This window comes from Aquarana catesbeiana, linkage group LG06 (genome assembly GCF_042186555.1).
Source record: "Aquarana catesbeiana isolate 2022-GZ linkage group LG06, ASM4218655v1, whole genome shotgun sequence".
Lineage (NCBI taxonomy): Eukaryota > Metazoa > Chordata > Amphibia > Anura > Ranidae > Aquarana > Aquarana catesbeiana.
Window position 1 is genome coordinate 190,695,671 of NC_133329.1, and position 19,887 is coordinate 190,715,557.

The window sequence follows — 19,887 nt, forward strand, 5'->3', positions numbered from 1 at the left end:
AGAAACATCCCTTTTAACCACTTCAGCCCTGGAAGGATTTACCCCCTTAATGACCAGGCCGTTTTTTGCAATACGGCACTGCCTCGCTTTAATTGACAGTTGCGCGGATGTGCAACGTTGTACCCAAACAAAATTGATGTCCTTTTTTCCCCCCACAAATAGAGCTTTCTTTTGGTGGTATTTGATCACCTCTGCTGTTAATTTTTTTATGCTATAAACAAAAAAACCTTACCATTTTGAAAGAAGAAGAAGAAGAAAAAAAAAAAAAATAAATAATAAAAAAAAAAATATATATATATATATATATATATATATATATATATATATATATATATATATATATATATATATATATATATATATTCATCAGTTTAGGCCTATATGTATTCTACTACATATGTTTGGTAAAAAAAAATCGCAATAAGCGTATATTGATTGGTTTGCACAAAAGTTATAGCATCTACAAAATAGGGCATAGATTTATGGACTTTTATTTCTTTATCATACATCAAGGGACACAGACCCACAGTAATAACTGTATGAGTTATATGGCACCGTCAAGTGATGGACACTGGCACACCCTAAGCAGGAAGTTCAGTTCCCCATATAACCCCTCCCCTTACCGGGAGTACCTCAGTTTTTTCGCCAGTGTCTTAGGTGTTGGTCATGAGTAAAGATGTGCTGTGCTGAGCTCCACTGAAATATTCCTTACTGGGGTAAGCCTTGCAACCGGATCCATTCAAAGTGCCTTTTCCAGGGCAAATTGAATGGTACCCGGGCCTCGTGTCCGAAGAAACGAGGTTTTGCCTGTAACACTTCTTTTTTTTTTTTTTTTTTTTGAGGGCTGGACCCTGGGATCCAGTATTTGTTTTTTTTTTCAGCCATATTCCTGGAGGCGTGCTTTTTACAGGCCCGGGGCTGTGGATCCCCTGATAAAGGGGGCCCAAGTCCCTGAAGTTTTTCTAAATGGAGCCCACCATGAGAGGTGAAGATTGGGTCTGTTAGCACTGAACCCTGCAGCTGGATAAGGTGAGGGAGATTCCTAAGGAATTTTTCTAATTCTTGTGGGTTTTCTGCTTTAAAGTAAATGTTGCTATGCCTATAGTCACCACCGGGGGCTGTCAAAAGCACGCACCTGTTCCATGCTTGTCAGTCTCGTCTGTGTACAAGCTGCATACTTCCTCCAACCCAGGCACCAGGTGAAGTCATGGGAAAAGGGGTGTTTTCTCCTATTAGGAATGTCCCGCCACCTGGATAGCTTTCCTCCAGGCAGTAGGAGTATGCCGCGCCGCTCCCGCCGCCATTACAGCGGTTCCCTTCGACAGCTCTCCTCCTCCCCCAGCCCTCCATGTGCTCCGGTCAGGATCGGAGCACGCGCGGGAAAATGCTCTATTTTAAAATAGATGAGGGAAGGAGGCGGGGCTTAGCGGCGTTGGTGCGATTTAGTGTCTACAACGCGGGCTGCATAGCTATAAAATGCACCTTTTTTCAGGTGCATACAGCTAGGAGGGACACGTGAGTTACACTGGCATTCCCAAGCACATTTACTTTAAACACTAGGTTGAGCTTAATAGCGGTGGCAGTTGCTGGACTATTGCTCAGCAGTGGGTGCATTTTTTTTTTTTTTTTTGGTGGTACCTCTGCGTTTGTGCTCAGCACTATGACCAGAGGAGGTGGTTTAAATGCAGCAAAGACCAAGGACACAAAGGGGTCACCCTCAGGTCCTAAGGACCCTCCCTCTTCAACACCATCTCGTACTAAAGAGGCTGGTCAGAGTGAGTCATCAGGGGCTGCAATTGCTTCCAACACTTCAGCCCCTGTCTATATAACTGAACAGGTTTTCTGCTCAGCTATGAGTGGGTTAGAGGAAAGATTAGTGGCTTTAATCAAGTCTTCATGGAGTGGAAGAAAATGCATTAGGTCCCCTTCTACCACCCAGGATCCCCAAACGGAGGAACTGTGGGAGGGGGAACATGGACCGTGAACAGGCTGATTCCCGAGGAATCAAGTGGGGAAGGACCTTCTTCAGCTTCACACGCTGAGAAGTTGCTGGTGCATCCTCTTACTGAAATGGTCCGCGCAACACTTAAGCTGCCCTTAACTGAGTCGGTTGAAGAGCCCAATTCCTGTTTGGGTTCACTAAAGCACCCGCAAGCCTTGCGTGCCTTTCCTGTCCATTACTAGAAAAGTTAAATGTATTCTGAGTGGAATCACCCAGATGACCACTCTTTTCCTCCTAAGAAGTTCAACACTTTATCCTATGGAGGAAAAATTCACTAAGATGCGGAGTGTACCAGCAATTGACGCTGCTATATCCTCTGTGAATAAAAGTTTGACTTGTCCGATTGAAAATACGCAAATGCTTAGGGATCCAACTGATAAAAAATTGGAATTCCTGTTAAACATTTTCTCCCTGGCAGGTTCAGTGGCTCAACCTGCAGTGCTGGCTATTGGGGTATGTCAGTCCTTGAGAGACCATTTGAAACAGGTACTCAAGGTGTTTCCTGAACAGCAAGCCCAGGAATTAGCTGAGCTGCCAGCAGCTTTGTGCTTTGCATTTGTTGCAATCAGAGATTCTATTCAAACCTCTCGCCTTACGTTTGGGTTGGTACATATGTGTAGAATCTTATGGTTAAAATGGTTGGTCAGCCTAAGCGCCATGCAAGAAGCTCCTGGCTGGTTTTCCTTTTCAATACCAAAAAAATATCAAGTGGGAAAAGTACCCTTTTGCCAGTTAAGAAAAAACGTCCCTCATTTAAACGGGCTCTTTCTCCAGTGCCAGGGGCATCAGCCTCCAGGCAGTCGCAACGGCCTCCACTTTTGGGTTCAAGAGGTAAACGTCAGGGTCAACCCCAGGGACAAAAGAATTCCTGGGGGAGGAAACCCGCAAGACAGAACGCTAAAGCCTCTTAATGAAGGGGTGCCCCCGCTTGTTCGAGTGGGGGGAAGACTTCTGCAGTTCTCAAAGGTCTGGCAGGAAGAATTTTGGGACAGATGGCTTGTTTCCACAATAGTGCTAGGTTACAAACTTCCGAGAGTTCCCGTCTCCTTGCTTCCTCAGGTCAAATGTCCCAAAGATCCAGAGAAAAAACACTCTAGCGTTAGACCGACTTTTGTCGCAAAAGGTCATTATGGTGGTTCCTGTGGAAGAGCAGGAGTCAGGGTTTTAGTCAAACCTTTCACGTACCAAAACCAAATGGGGGTGCCAGGCCCATTCTAGATCTCAAAGATCTAAATAGATTCCTGAAGATTCGCTCTTTTCGCATGGAATCAATCCGATCAGTAGTCTCCATCCTACAAGGGGGAGAGCTTCTGGCATCAATCGACATCAAGGATGCATACCTGCATGTACCTATTTTCCCCGCTCACCAGAAGTATCTGCGTTTCAAAGTAGAAGGACTTAATTTTCAGTTTGTAGCCTTGTCTTTCGGTCTAGCTACTGCACCTCGCGTGTTTACAAAACTTCTGGCCCTTCCCCTGGCCAGATTAAGGACTCAAGGTATAACAATAATAGCATACCTTGATGACCTGTTCTTAATAGACAGGTCGGTAGTCCACTTGGACCAAAACGTGGTCACCACAGTCAACTACCTGGAATACCTAGGTTTTGTCATCAACCTAGAGAAATCTTTAAAGCCAGTAAGAAGATTAGACTACTTGTGTCTCGTCATATACAGCCCAGAAGGAGTTTTTACTCCAGGCAAAGATCAGCGCCATAAAGGAGCTGGTCCAAGGGGTCAGGGCAAAGAAGGGTCCTTCCATTCGCCTTTGTATGAGGTTATTGGGGGAGATGGCTTCATTCGAAGCAGTTCCCTATGCTCAGTTTCATTTGAGACTGCTGCAAAACAGTGTCCTATCAGCCTGGAACACGAAGATTCAGGCACTAGATTTTTTCCAATGCGTTTGTCGCCAAAAGTGTGACAGAGCCTCAGTTGGTGGAGGATATCTGAGAATCTGCAGAAGGGGAAATCCTTCTTACCACTTACCTGGAAAGTGGTAACAGATGCCAGCCTTTCAGGTTGGGGAGCAGTCCTGGAAGAAGCGTCTGTTCAAAGGAAATAGTCCAGAACCAAAAGGACCTTGCCCAGCAACATTCTAGAAATTTGGGCAGCGCGTCTAGCCCTAAGGGCCTGGACATTCAGGTTGCAGAATTCTCCTGTCAGGATTCAATCCGATTATTGCCACAGCAGTGGCTTATATCAATCACCAAGGGGGCACCAGAAGTCAGGCAGCCCAGGGAGAAGTAAACCATATCCTAACCTGGGCAGAAAAACATGTGCCGTGCATTTCGGCAATCTTCATTCCAGGGGTAGAGAACAGGCAGGCAGACTACTTAAGTCGCCAGCAGTTGTTCCTGGGGGAATGTTACCTTCACCCCGACATCTTCCTGGCTATATGCCAAAGATTGGGGATCCTGGATGTAGATCTGTTTGAGTCCAGGTTCAGCAACAAAGTCGACAACTTTGTGTCAAGAACAAGGGTTCCACTCGCATGCGGAACAGATGTGTTGGTGACCCCGTGGGATCAGTTCTCACTGATTTATGCATTCCCTCCTATTCTGCTACCTCGACGACTTTGCAGGATCAAGTGAGAAAGGAAGTCTGTAGTTCTTGTGGCCCAGAAGATCTTGGTATGCAGAAATAGTAAAGATGGTGGCAGGGACCAGTGTTCCATCCTACTTTACAACTTACACATAATGGTTTGGCTATTGAAACCCACATTCTAAGGAATCGTGTGCTTTCAGGCTCAGTGATACCTACCTTGATGCAAGGAAGCCATCTTCCAGAGTCATTTATTATAGAGTCTGGAAGGCATATGTTTCTTGGTTTGAATGCAGGGGTCAGCATACTAGGAAGTATGTCATGGGTAGAATTCTTGCCTTTCTGAAAATGGGGCTAGAAATTAAACCGGCCTTGAGTACCATCAAGGGCCAGGTCTCGGCCTTATCAGTATTTTTTCAGCGTCCACTTCGCATTCTTTGATTCAAAGCTTTATACAGGGGGTAACACGGCTTAATCCACTGGTTAGGGCACCCCTGAACCCTTGGGACTTAAATTTAGTTCTGTCGGCATTACAGAAACTGCCTTTTGAGCTGATACGACATATTCCTTTGGTCCTTTTGACAAAGAAGCTAGTTTTTCTGGTAGCCATTTCTTCTGGAAGAAGGGTATCAGAGTTGGCGGTTCTTTATTGTAAAGAGCCATATTTCATCTTTCATAAGGATAGAGTAGTATTGCGTCCTCATCCTAGCTTTCTGCCAAAGGTGTTTTCCCCAGTTGTCTTCCAGGACAGCCCTTGAGAGATGGAGTCCCTCCCAGCGTCACAGGAAACACATTGCCAACAGTTCAAAAGGCAGTCCCTCAGGTCCCTGGTCAGTCATTTGTGTTTCCTCCGTCGGAGGAACATGTTGCCAGGAACCAGAAGAGGACTACATCTCAGGGGCTGCCTGAAGGGAGTGGAGCCACACAAGGGTCCTATCCGGTGGCCCCAGGTTAGTCCTTACCTTCTTATTTTGGGCTACCGTCCAGCTGAGAGGAGCAGACCCGTTACCCCCCCTCTTTCCAGTGTCGAGGTGTGCCAGTCAGGGTGCCGCAGGTTCCCCCAGGAGCGGTATAGGTGGATTCGTCCATCCCAGCTGTAATTGCGGTGGGGGTCGGAGACGCCGTTTGCGTCATTTCCGGCAGAACCTCCTCATCGATGTGTTGCCCGAGACTTCCGGTTCCGGGTCTCTAGAGGCACAAGGAGGAAGGGGAATGCCCATGCTGGGCCTACAAATCCCGACAAGCGTCCAGCTATCCCGGACTAGCGGCGGGATCTGGAGCTCGAGAGGGGGACCATGGAGGCTAATCCCCAGGACACTCTGGTGGATGCAGGCACCAGCCAAACCCAGGTAGGCTGCTGGGAAAGCCCTTACTGTGGTTTTTTCATGTGGTTTGTTGTAAGGCTGGGACTTGAAGTACCCCATGGTGGTGGATACCTCACGGTCCCGGGTATATACAGTGGTGGTTACAGCAGCACGGGTGTTTTTAAAGAGGGTTAAAAGGTTTTTTGATGCTGAGATCGTCTATTCTTTATTTCGGGCTAAGGAGGCTCCAAGGGGAGACAAGTCAGGCCGCAAAAAGTGCCCTAATTGTGGAAATAAATTGTCCTCAGGCTCTAACAAAGCCTTATGCTGACAGTGTATTGCAGGCTTACTTAAAACAGAGGCAGAATTTCCCTTGGCTAAATTCCTTGGCTCGTTTAAATCTCTCCGGGAGTTAAGATGTAAACACGTCTGCTTCCACCAGTAGAGCAGCTGCGATTCCCTCCTCACCATGCCTTACAACACCCAGCTCCGGGGAGCCCTGTACAGTCAGGGAGCATAGCCCCGCGTTAGTCCTGAATCCTGGGATGCTGACTCGGACCAGGATGAGGATCAGGCTGTAGCTAACAAAGCCGCAAAATACAAGCTGTCTCTTGAAGTAGATGAGCTGTTGAGCACTATTTATGATACGCTGGAAATTGAGGAAGAAACTCAATTGACCAGACATGACAAAATGTATGAGGCTCTGGGGAAAAAGAAAGCAAAAGTATGCCCTATACATAGCGTGCTTTCTGACCTTGTCTGTAAGGAGTGAGCTGAACTGGATAGGAGTCTTCTTTCCTAATTCCCTTAAAAGAAGATTCCCCTTTGAGAGCCCAGAGGCGGTCTGGAATAAAAATCCTAAACTAGACGCCCCTCTATCCAAAGTCTCGAAACAGTCTGACCTTGCTTTCGAGAATATGGGTCATTTAAAAGACCCAATGGACAGGAGAACAGACAAGATTGCCTGGGATGCTTCTATGGCAGGCTTGAAACCAGCTCTAGCCACTTCTTGTGTGGCTAGAAATCTGGAGTTCTGGTTATCACAACTGCAAGAACACCTAAAAGCAGGCATTCCTAGGGGGGAGCTCCTAAAAACCTTCCCTGTGCTTTTCAAGGCAACAAGTTTCATCTGACGCTTCTACTGATTCCGTAAAGTTTACGGCTACAACTGTGGCGCTTTCTGTCATAGCCAGGAGGTCAGCATGGATGAAAACTTGGGGGGGGGGGGAGACACGGTGTCCAAAACACGCCTGTGCAGTGTCCCTTTTACAGGAGACTTCGTCTGCGGGCCTGAATTGGATACCGCCTTAGGACAGCGGATAAGAAGAAAACTTTTCCCACTAAAAAAAAAAAATTTTCAAAGGAAGTGTTTTCGTCCCTCAAAGGAACCCTCCAAGGAGTTCAAACCTAAAAAACACTGGACAGGACAAAAAGGGAAAGGGGGCATACTTTTTAACCGCCCCAATCAAAACCCTAAGCCCCAGTGACATCAGAGTTCCTGTGGGAGGAAGGTTAAAAAATTTTCTCCCGCAGTGGGAAAAGATGACCTCAAACGAGTTAAAAAGAGGTTATACGCTGGAATTTCACAGCGATCCACCCACAGTTTCTTGTGACAAAACTTCCAAGACACTCAGAAAAGGCCAGGGCCTTACCGTTACTAATAGGGGAGAGGTGGATCAAGAGGTATTGACACCAGTCCCTATTCAGGAACAGGGGGACTGTTTTTACTTGCACATTTTTGTGGTGAAAAAGCTCAGTCAGGGAAGTTCAGACTAATCATGAACCTCCGACCTCTGAACCTCTCCATCCGATACGAAAAATTTCGGATGGAGTCCATTTACTCAATACGGAATCTTCTCCAAAAAGAGGTGCTTATGGCTACCCTGGATTTAAGGGATGCCTAGCTGCATATCTCAATAAGGAAGGAATGCCAGAAATTACTTTGGATGGCAATTCAGATAGACACAAAAATTTATCATTTTCAGTGCAGGGCACTTCTCTTCGGACTGTTACCCACCCCGCAAATCTTTACCAAGGTTCTCGGGGAGGCACTAGTTCCGTTAAGACTTCGATCAGTCTCGATTATTCCGTATCTAGATGACTTGCTCCTCACGGCCCACTCGGAGGAACAACTTTGTCAGGACTTAGAGTTAACACGGCTCAGCCTGAGTCCATTGGGGTGGATAATCAGTCTGGAAAAGTCCAAAATTACCCCAACACAGAATATTCTGTATTTAGGTTGCAAGATTCTGTTGGTAGATCAGAGAATTGTCCTGCCGGAAGAAAAGATATTGAATCTGTGGCAGAGAATGTCTTTTCTTCAAAGCAGACCCAAATGTACAGTGAGGGAGGTGATGTTAGTAGTAGGGCTTATGACCGCAGTAATCCCGGCTGTACAATGGGCCAGGTTTCACCAAAGAGACCTTCAGAGGTTCTTGTTGGAACAGTTAAGACAGGGATCTTGCCTATCACATCCACACTGACTACGGATGCGAGCAGCTGGGGTTGGGGAGCCCATCTCAACTCAGGCTGGGCCCAGGGCAGGTGGACGCCAGAGGAGAAACATTTTTCCTCCAATTGGAAGGAGCTAACCGCTATCCTCAGAGCTCTACTAGCCTTTCAGGACACAATACAAAGTCACCATCTACAAGTCCGTTCAGACAATATGACTGCTGTAGCCTATATAAACAAGCAGGGAGGCACCAGAAGTCCTCGGCTTATGTTGGTGGCCAGACACATTTCATTTTGCAGAATCCAATCTAGAATCCATCTCTGCAATACACCTGAAGGGGGAGCAGAACGGCACTGCAGACTTCTTGAGTCGACAACTAGTTTCGAATCAAGAGTGGTCTCTGCACCCGCAAGTGTTCGACCACATAGCTTACTGGGGGAAACCAGAAGTGGACCTTTTTGCAAACAGAGAATGCAAAAGTTCCCAATTTCTGCTCGCTATGCCCAAGAGATCAACACTTGGCAGTAGATGCCTTACAGACTCCATGGACCTTCAGCTTGGCCTATGCATTTCCTCCACTTCACCTCTAGGGTTCTAGAGAAGTTTCTAGTGGAGGAAACGTATTTAATCTTTAATCCTAGTAGCATCATTTTGGCCCAAGAGACCATGGTTCACAACTTCCCTGTAGACAAGATCTCCTGTCACAGGGACCTCTTTCATCCGCAAGTAACCATGCTGAACCTTTCAGCGTGGTTACTGAGGAAGAAATTCTGAGGAGCAAAGGCCTGACGGAGTGATTCAGACCTTGCTACAGGGTCGAAAACCAGTCACCCGAGCAATTTACAGTTAAGTCTGGAGGAAGTTTAATAGCTGGCTGAATAGGTGAGGTAAACGGGTATACAACAAATATCCTACAGTTTCTCCAGGAGGGGATAGACAAGGGACTAACTCCTAGTACTATTAAGGTTCAAATAGCTGCCTTAAGTGTATACTTAGAGAAACGGTTACAGGAAGATCCTTTCATCGCTAGATTCTGTAAGGCAATCTCTAGACGCAAACAAGTCAGAATTAACATAGCTCCATCCTGGGACCTATCAATCATTCTAAAGACCTTTTTGGGGACACCTTTTGAACCTATCTCAGAGGCCTCTCTAAGACTGATTACATTAAAAACCGTACTCCTTGTGGCAATCAATTCAGCCCGTAGGGTTAGTGAAACCCAAGCTCTCTCTATCAGAGAGCCATTCCTCCAGATTCTAGAGGACAGAGTCATCCTAAAGACGGACCCTGGGTTCTTACCAAAGGTGGCATCTAGTTTTCATAGGTCACAAGATATTGTCCTCCCTCCACTCTGTCAGAACGCCTTAACCGCTTGGCATCCGCGCTATAGCCGAATGACGGCTACAGCGCGGACCTGAATTCCCGGGAGGCCGTCATATGACGGCCTCCCCTGTGCACGGGCCCTGCGCGCGCTGTGATCACCGAGTCACTGAGACTCGGGTGATCACCGATCTGTGTAAGGGGCCGGTCCCGGCCCCTTACCATGTGATCAGCTGTCAGCCAATGACAGCTGATCACATGATCAAAACAAAAGCTCTGTGATCGTTTTTTTTTCTCCTCGCGCTGACAGTGCGAGGAGAAAAAAAGCCGATCACCGGCTCAGCAGCAAGGGACATCGGTCCCGAAGAGGAGGAGGCAATAATGCCTCATATGTGCCTCAATTGTGCCAACAGTACCCACTGACAGTGCAACCTGACATTGCCACATCACAGTGCCCACCAGTGCCACGTATCAATGCCTACAAGTGCCACCTATCAATGCCTACAAGTGCCACCTATCAATGCCCACCATTGCCACCTAACAATGCCCACCAGTGGTGCCAATCAGTGCCACCTAGCAGTGTACAAGATCAGTGCCCATCACTGCCACCCATCAGTGCCCATCACTGCCACCCATCAGTGCCCATCACTGCCACCTATCAGTGCCCATTGGTGCCGCCTCATCAGCGTACATCAATGAAGGAGAAAAATTACCCTTTTAAAAAATTTTATAACAAAATATAAAAAAAATAATTTTTTTTTTTTTTAAATTCGGTCTTTTTTAATTTTTTTAACAAAAAATAAAAACCGCAGAGGTGATCAAATGCCACCAAAAGAAAGCTCTATTTGTGGGGAAAAAATGATAAAAATTTCATTTGGGTACAGTGTTGCATGACCGCGCAATTGTCATTCAAAGTGCGACAGCGCTGAAAGCTGAAAATTGGTCTGGATAGGAGGGGGGTTTAAGTGCCCGGTAAGCAAGTGGTTAAACGATAAAGAAAAAAAATTTCATTTATTAGATATGAGGCGGTGTATCCTAGACTACCTATAAGTAACCAATCCATTCAGAGGAGTAATTAGTGGTGGTTAATGCATAGAATGCATTAAGATTAAAAAAAAAAACCTTCTGACTTTACAACCACTCACTTTACTACTTTAAGCTTATTACACACTGCTAGTGTGTTTTTTTTTTTTTTTTTTTGTTTCCAACCCACGCTGACGGTCAGCTTACACATAGATCACATAGATCTCCCCAGATGCCTTTCTATTGTGGTGAGAGCTTAAATTGAGGGGATTTTTTTTTTTTTTTTTTTTTTTTTTTTTTTTTTTAGTTGTCCAGGTCACTACTGTCACTGGGAAACTAGAGTAATATCCCCATATAGGTACACACGGCAATAAAAACCAACAGGGATTTCTGTTACTCTTTTCAAAGCACTAAAAACTCGCTTTAGATATACTGCAAGTGTAAGAATGGAAAAAGATCAGCTGGACCACTGTTTTTTTGCAATTAGCTGCTATACTCAGAACCTCTGTATGATATATAAAATTGAGCTACACCACCAGATTTAGGGCCCTTTCACACTGGGGCGGCGTCGGCGGTAAAGCGCCGCTATTGTAAGCGGCGCTTTACCGTCGGTATTCGGCCGCTAGTGGGGTGGTTTTACCCCCCGCTAGCGGCCGAGAAAGGGTTAAAAACCACTGGAAAGCGCCTCTGCTTTGCCGGCGGTATAGCTGCACTGTCCCATTGATTTCAATGGGCAGGAGCAGTGAAGGAGCGGTATATGCTCCACGCCTTCACTGCTCCAAAGATGCTGCTAGCAGGACTTTTTTTCCCGTCCTGTTAGCGCACCGCTCCAGTGTGAAAGCCCTCAGGGCTTACAGCGGCTGTTTCAGGTCGGTTTGCAGGCGCTATTATTAGCGCAATAGCGCCTGCAAACCGCCCCAGTGTGAAAGGGCCCTTACCATACATTTGCCACAGCTGCATGTAATTAAAGTATCCAATGAAAAGATCAGTCATCCCTGTCCTCTCTATTTCTCTTTTTTTGAAACCCCATTTAAGGGTTGTTTCTTTGAGATTTGTGATGGTGTTTGCTGAAACATGCCTTTTTTTTAATTGCTGCATTTTTATTTATTTTTTTTAGATGCTGGAAAATCAACCATCGGCGGACAAATTATGTAAGTAGACAAGACCTTTTCAGAAGAGATTTGTGATCATTATTAATAAAAGGTTTTGGTTGCATATTTGTTCATTGGAGGAATCCAATTTATCCAGTAGCACACTTAGCTTAACCACTTCAGCCCCGGAAGAATTTACCCCCTTCCTGACAAGAGCACTTTTTGCGATTCGGCACTGCGTCGCTTTAACTGACAATTGCGTGGTCGTGCGACGTGGCTCCCAAACAAAATTGATGTCCTTTTTTTCCCCACAAATAGAGCTTTCTTTTGGTGGTGTTTGATCGCCTCAGCGGTTTTTATTTTTTGCGCTATAAACAAAAAAATGCGACAATTTTGAAAGAAGCGCATTATTTTTTACTTTTTGCTATAATAAATATCCCCAAAAAATATCTAAAATTTTTTTTTTTTCCCCTCAGTTTAGGCGGATATGTATTCTACATATTTTTGGTAAAAAAAAAAAAAAAAAAAAAATTGCAATAAGCGCTTGATTGGGTTGCGCAAAAGTTATAGCGTTTACAAAATAGGGGATAATTTTATGGCATTTTTATTTATTTATTTATTTTACTAGTAATGGCAGCGATTTTTATTTTTATTTATTTTTTTATCGTGACTGCGACATGGCGGACACATCAGACATTTTTGACACATTTTTGGGACCATTGTCATTTATACAGCAATCAGTGCTATACAAATGCACTGATTCCTGTTTAAATGACACTGGCAGTGAAGGAGTTAACCACTAGGGGGCATTGTAGGGGTTAAGTATGTCCTGGGGAGTGTTTCTAACTGGGGGGGGTGGGGGTGGTGGCTACGTGTGACACATCACTGATCTCTGCTCCCGATCACAGGGAGCAGAGATCAGTGACACTGTCACTAGGCAGAACAGGGAGATGCTTGTTTACATTAGCATCTCCCCGTTCGTTCTCTTCTCCATGAGGCGATCGCAGGTATCCCCGCAGTGATGGGGTCCGTGGGACCCGCAACCCGACTCACGGAGCTCCCGGCACGGCGGCAAATTTAATGGGACGTACGGGTACGCCCATTTGCCCAGCCGTGCCATTCTGCCGACGTACATCAGCGTGCGCCGGTCAGGAACAGGTTACACACAACTGTGTCATGCCTTGTAAATTATCCAGGACAAAATTGGCTGGGCTTTGGCTAATTAAACTTCTAAAAGCCCATTGCTGTATTTTAACATATATCTGAGCCCTTGTAAACCAACCCATTTAGTTAAAAATCTAGATGCAAGATGGAACATTAGTGTGTGTGAATGTACATACTATATTGACAAAAGTATTGGGTTGCCTGCCTTTACACGCACATAAACTTTTAATGGCATCCCAGCCTTAGTCCGTAGGGTTCAATATTGAGTTGGCCCACCCTTTGCAGCTATAACAACATCAGCTCTTCTGGGAAGGCTCTTCACAAGGTTTAGGAGTGTGTCAATGGGAAAGTTTGACCATTCTTCCAGAAGCGCGTTTGTGAGGTCAGGCACTGATGTAGACGAGAAGGCCTGACTCAATTTCTGCTCTAATTAATCCCAAAGGTGTTCTATCGGGTTAAGCTCAGGACTCTCTGGAGGCCAGTCAAGTTCCTCCACCCCAAATTCTCTCATCCAGGTCTTTATAAAGCTTTTTGCACTGGTGCGCAGTCATGTTGAAACAGGAAGGGGCCATCCCTAAATTGTTCTCACGAAGTTGGGAGCATGAAATTGTCCAAAATGTCTTGGTATGCTGACTCCTTAAGAGTTCCCTTCACTGGAACGAAGGGGCCAAGCCCAACCCCTGAAAAGCTACCCCACACCATAATTCCCACTCCACCAAATTAATTATCCAACACTCATACTGTTGGATCCAAACCCAGAAATTTGAGGGGAGACGAGTTCCAAACAGCCTGTCACTTTTGTCACGTGATAGTCATTTGAATATCATCAAATTTACTAACATAAAGCGGAACCTCCTTAATCTGTATTCTGATAAAACCTTACATGTTTTATCCAATGGTGTTCGTTTCTCCAACCATTGCATACCTACAGTTTGGTCCCTTTTATCTCCCAGCCTTGTGTCTTTTGATAAAAAGAAAAGAATTTGGCTATCCTATCCGGTTTCTTATACATGTGGACTCAAGACCTTGCCGCATGCATACTGTCCAAGAGTTTTGTTTCTGCCAACCGAAGGAAGAGTTCAAAATACAGAAATATATCAATTGTGGTACAGTTCATGTAGTTTTCCTAAGCCAATGCAGTGCGTTGGTTGTACGATTTGTCTACTTCGTTCACGCATAGCAGAACATTATTGTGATGGTATAAATTAAAATGCTAAAAACATCTCCACCATATCCAAACACTTTAGGGATGTGCATAAAGGCAATATGAGTTCTTTCAGCTTTAATGGTGTTGAGCGAGTGTTGCCGGCAACACGTGGTGGGGATAGATACTGTAGATTATTAGAGTGTGAGGTCTACTTGATTTTCAGATCAGACCCACATCCCTCTTGGTGTTAACCATAGATAGGATGTGAATTTGTACTTGAAATTATGTGTATGTGTATATAGATATACCGTATTTATCAGCGTATAACATGCACCTTTTCCCCCTGAAAATCAGGGGGAAATTGTGTGTGGGTGTTATTCGCAGATTCCTGCTGCCTTGGAGTGGAAGGAGGGGATGGATGCCGCTGGATTACACTCAGCCGCGATCTCCTATGTATCTGGTGCTCACTCACACACGGTTCCGCCCTCCTGGCCTGGCATTGGACCACTGTTCTGTGCATCATATGAGGTGGGAACTGTGAGTGACTGAGCACCGGATACACAGGAGATCGCGGATCTGTGTAATCCAGCACTGGCGAGGCTGCAATGATTGGCAAAAACGAGTCTACAGATGGACACTAAACAGGCTGCATTGATGGGCAGTGATGAGGCTGCATTGATGGGCACTGACTTACTTTAAATTTTTAAGGTTTTTCCTGAAACTTCCCTCAAAGTTAAGGTGCGTGTTATACGCCGATAAATCCGGGAGATAGATAGATGGATATATCTATCTATTTTTTTTTTTTCATACATCATGGGACACAGAGTCAGGCTAATATTCATTACCTGCTGGGTTATACTTCATCATCAGGTGAATGTACACTGGTAGACCAAAGGCCTTCAGACAGGAAGTAATCCCCTATATAACCCCTCCCATACAGGAAGCACTTCAGTTTTTTACCAGTGTCTGCAAGGTGGTTGGCACAGTTTATTTGAGCTCTCTGAGCTCCAGGTCACTAGTTCCAAAAATGAATCAAGGGATTGACCGATCATGTCCATTTGACACAGGCTTTTATGCTTAGATAAATGGTACCTGAGCCTCGCAAAGAAGACTCAAGATCCTGCGAGGTGGGAGTGAAGAGACACAACAGCTAGTGGATGAATATATTGGGCAGTAGCATTATCGGTTATGGCAGCCCCAATAAAGGTGATATATGACATGAGAGGTCTATGTTCACCACAAAAAAGGTGTCGTCTCTGGCAAGAACTACGCCACCTTGGGGGTGACGTGGTTTTCTTGCAGGAAATGCACTTTGTGAAGGATTCCATTCCGAACATGCCCATGCACTTGTTTAACCAGTGGTTTCATGCACCATCCCCGATTGCGAGAGCTAGGGGGGTAACAATAACCTTTAGAAAGACATGTCCAATGGATGTAATAGCCTCACAAATAGACCCAGAGGGTCGCTTTCTGTTTGTAAAGGGAAGACTACACGGCTTCTGCTATACATTTGCTTCAATATATGCGCCAAATACCGGAATGGTCAATTTCCTTGTAAAGACTCTGAAGCTGTTGGAGAAATTTAGGGAGGGCCTTTTGATTCTGGGGGGGGGGGGGGGGGGTGGGGGGGGGATTTTAACTTTACCCTAGATTCAAAGATAGATAAGTCAACGGGCAAAACCCCCATATCCTTTAAAGCGCTAAAACAGCTCTTACGTTCTTTCCACTTGGTGGATGGATAGCGTGTAACACATTATGGGAAAAGGGATTATAGTTATTCCAAAATACACGATACTTATTCTCGCTTAGATCTTTTTTTGGTAGACCAGTTCTATCTTGAAAGGACCCGCTCTTTTACTATAGAGCCAATAACGATTTCAGACCATGCCCCGATTTCCGTGACTTTCCTTCCGATTTCTGCAGGCCACCTAGAAAGAACCTGGCGGTTGAATGAATCTTTACTGGACGATAATAAAGTGGTGGAGGCATTATCTTGTAAGATAAAAATATATTTTGAAACAAATATGCCTGGAAAAGTGTCTGAGAAGGCTGTGTGGGAAGCTCACAAATCAGTGATCAGGGGGGAACTTGATAGCACACGGGTCTCAGATCAAAAAGAGAAACAAAAAGAAATATTAGATTTATTGAAAGAAATTAATTAGAGATCAAACATAAGACACTTGGACCCAGCAGATTCCCAACAATTGGAGCATTTGAGACATAACTTAGCACAATGCTTAGACCGTAAAGCTAAAAATAAGCGCAGATACTATGTGCATTAGTTTTATGAGCAGGGCAATAAATGTGGTCGGCTGCTTGCTAGACAGCTTAAAAAACAGCAAGAATCCAGGCATGTTCATAGTCCAATAGTCCACAATAAAAAGATAGTGGAATCTCAAGCCATTGCGCTAGAATTTCACAAATTTTATAAGGCTTTATATAATATTCATGCTGTTTCGCCGAGTGCGACGAAGGAACAGCGTAAATTAGAAATTCAAGAGTATATAGAAGACTCAGCCCTGCCCTCGCTGCTGCCCACGGTAATTGAAGAAATAGATAGACCAATCTCTATTAAATAAACAAAGTAATATTAAGTCTGCCAAAAGGTAAAAGCCCAGGACCAGATGGGTTCACCAATTCATACTATAAGAAATGTATTACCAGATTAGGAGGCCCGCTATGTAGCTACTTTAATTCAATTAATGCTTCTAATCCATTACCTCCAGAGGCCTTGTTGGCATACATAACGATACTTCCTGAACCAGGGAAAGATACCCAGCAGTGCGTGAATTACAGACCCATCTCCTTGTTAAACTCAGACACTAAGGTTTTAGCAAAAATTCTGGCTCTTCGGTTACAGGATCATATTGAAGCTAGTTCACTCTGATCAGACGGGCTTTATGAAGGGTCGTGAGGCCAGAGATAACACCATTCGGGCATTACACACCCTCCATTGGATGCAACACGGCCCTGACAAGGCCCCAAGAGTGATATTGTCAATGGATGCCGAAAAGGCGTTTGACAGGGTGAACTGGAGATTCATGATGGAGGTACGAAGGCGGATGGGTCTGGGGGAACGCATGATGGGCTTGGTTGCAGCATTATATGCGACACCGAGAGTGAGAGTTAAAGTAAATGGCACACTGTCAGATTATATCCAAATAGGTAATGGCACAAGACAGGGGTGTCCATTATCCCAGTTGTTGTTCGCTATGATATTAGAACCATTCCTTTGCAAAGTGAGGGAAAATATTGAGATTCAGGGGGTACGGATTGGATCAGTTGAATACAAAGTCTCGGCATATGCCGACGACTTATTCTATCTTTCATCACCACAGACATCACTGCCGGCTTTGATGGCAGAGGTTTCTAAGTTTGGAGATTTATCCAACTTCAAAATAAATTTTGAAAAGTCTGTTACCTAGTCATGTCCCCTTTGGGATGAAAACGATTTTGCAAAATTCTTATCCCTTTTATTTGGAACAAAAACTCATTGGCATATTTAGGAATACATCACAGCAGATCCTAAACTGCTGTATGGTTTAAACTATGGTCCCTTAATGAAGGGGGTAATGGGGGACCTGCAGAAATGGAGGGGCTGGTTATTAACGTGGTTTGGAAGGGTCAGCGCCATAAAGATGAGTGTATTACCCAAAATAATTTTATCTTTTACACACAGTGCCAATTACACTCCCACAAAGTTTTTTTTAAAACCTTACGAAAGGCCTTCATAACATTTGTATGGAGCGATAAACATCCCAGATTGGCATATGATATTTTGTGTAGAGGCAAATTGGAAGGAGGAATGGGACTACCAGATGTAGCTTTATATTATAGAGCAATGTCTTTAGTGCGGATCCTGAACTGGAGCCACGACTCTTTAAAGAAAATATGGGTCCCCTTAGAGCAGATAATGGCCGGCAGGAAGCCAGGGGTCTTTCAAAATGGACGTCACCATTAACAAAGAGCACACTTTTTTGATTTGGGATAAATTAAATCAATCAAGGGACTATGCCCCTCGGATATCCCCTCTGACCCTATTGGAGGGGTACCCATGGTTTCCTCCAGTGGAGGAGGTGGGATTTTTTTGGAGCTTGGGGGAGGGATGGGGACACGACATGTGGCAAATTTGCCCCTTATAGAACATTAACCCCCCTGTGAGATTTGACATTGAAAATGGGGAGGGTACCTATGGAGGAGTGGAGATACCACCAATTGGGGTGCTTTTTCAAGGGATTGAAACCCTGGACGAGACCAGCGAGTACTCTTACTGCTTTCGAATACATGTGTGTAAATATACCCATTGAAAGACATTTGTCATAGATATATAGATTGGTTCTCGCGACACAAAACCAAACGGTTCCATATTTTATTAGGGAATGGGAAGGAGAATTGGGCCAAAATCTTACCACAGTACAAATTAAGAAACTCATTAACCTGATGCACTTTGTCTATAAGCTCACAGATCCAAGAAATGTCATATACATTTTTGACTAGGTGGTATTGCACCCCAGTTAAGATAGCAAAGATGTTCCCGACGGCAGATGCCAGATGTTGGAGAGGGTGCGGACAGAAAGGCACCTTTCTCCACCTATGGTGGTCTTGCCCTAAGATTAAGATGTTCTGGGAAGCAATCGCTCCTTGGGTTGAAAATTTATCCCCCGGACCAATAGAGGTGACGCCCTGGAATTTTTTGTTTCATGGAACTTCAATGTCTGTTAGAGCTTATAAGAATAGTGTTATTCCACACTTGCTAAATGCTGCCAAATCATTAATACCTAGGCTATGGAAACAAACTAGAAGTCCAACCTTGGTAGACTGGAAGAAAGAGGTTAACTTAATAATGGAGGCCGAAAGATGGGTCCATGCAGTAAAAGACAGGAAAGATAAAAACACTGAAATATGGGCAGGATGGGTGCGCTGCTTGAAAGAGATTAGATAGAGTAATGATATAAAGAGCTGTGTGGTCTCTGGGTTCGATTGCGGGTGTCCGGGGGGGGGGGGATAGATAGATAGATATATATATATATATATATATATATATATATATATATATATATATATATATATATATATATATATATATATATATATATATATATATATATATATATATATATATATATCTATATATATAAATTTTGTTGAATTTTTTTTTTCTCTCTTCCTCTTCCCCCTTATTTGCATTTTTTCACGTGCTTTTTTTTTTCTCTTCAAGGATGGAATGTCTTTTAAATTTTGTTGATTTGGAAGGGGAGTATGAAGCACAATGGAAATACTATATCTAGAGGAAGAGATGAGACGAGAGGGGGAGGGAGCACTACTGGTGTAGGGGTGGGAGAAATAAGTAAAGGGGAAGGAATTGTTTAAATGAGTTATTGGGGGTTGGGGCTTCTTCCTTTTTTTTTTTTTTTTTTTTTGATTGTCTGAAGGGGAAGAATCGTTAAAGATAAAGATAAAACATATTTATTTGGATAAACTCGAATATTGTAGACTTGAAGTATGAATTAATGTATATAATGGAAAATTAAATAAAAATTTGATAATAAAAAAAAAGATCCTGCAAGGTTTTGCCTGTAACGTCGCCTCTGGGCGTTGGATCCTGCGGGGTGGAAATCCTGGACACTACAGCGCTAAGGCATTTCCTGCAGGGTGCTGTTCAGGTCGAAGGTAGTGGACCCTAAACATGAAAGGGTACACAGTCCTTGAAGGTCCTAGTGACAGGAACCCGCTGTGAAGGGTTAAGATTGGGCTTTTAGTTTCTAAGTGACCCTGCGCCTGGATGGTTAAGTGAAACACCTTTTTATTGTGGTGGTGTCCCAGTGATTGTAACAATCAGTCAAGC

At 44.4% G+C, this 19,887-nt stretch overlaps 1 protein-coding gene across 4 annotated transcripts in view; it reads left to right on the top strand.

Annotated features, from left to right (window-relative positions):
- Positions 1 to 19,887, top strand: part of GSPT1 (G1 to S phase transition 1) — a 455,031-nt gene that overhangs the window by 185,890 nt on the left and 249,254 nt on the right. For all 4 annotated transcript variants that reach the window (XM_073591175.1, XM_073591172.1, XM_073591173.1 and 1 more), the window contains one exon: positions 11,758 to 11,791. In XM_073591175.1, the coding sequence (XP_073447276.1) occupies positions 11,758 to 11,791 (34 nt within the window). The remainder of the gene's footprint in view (positions 1 to 11,757; positions 11,792 to 19,887) is intronic.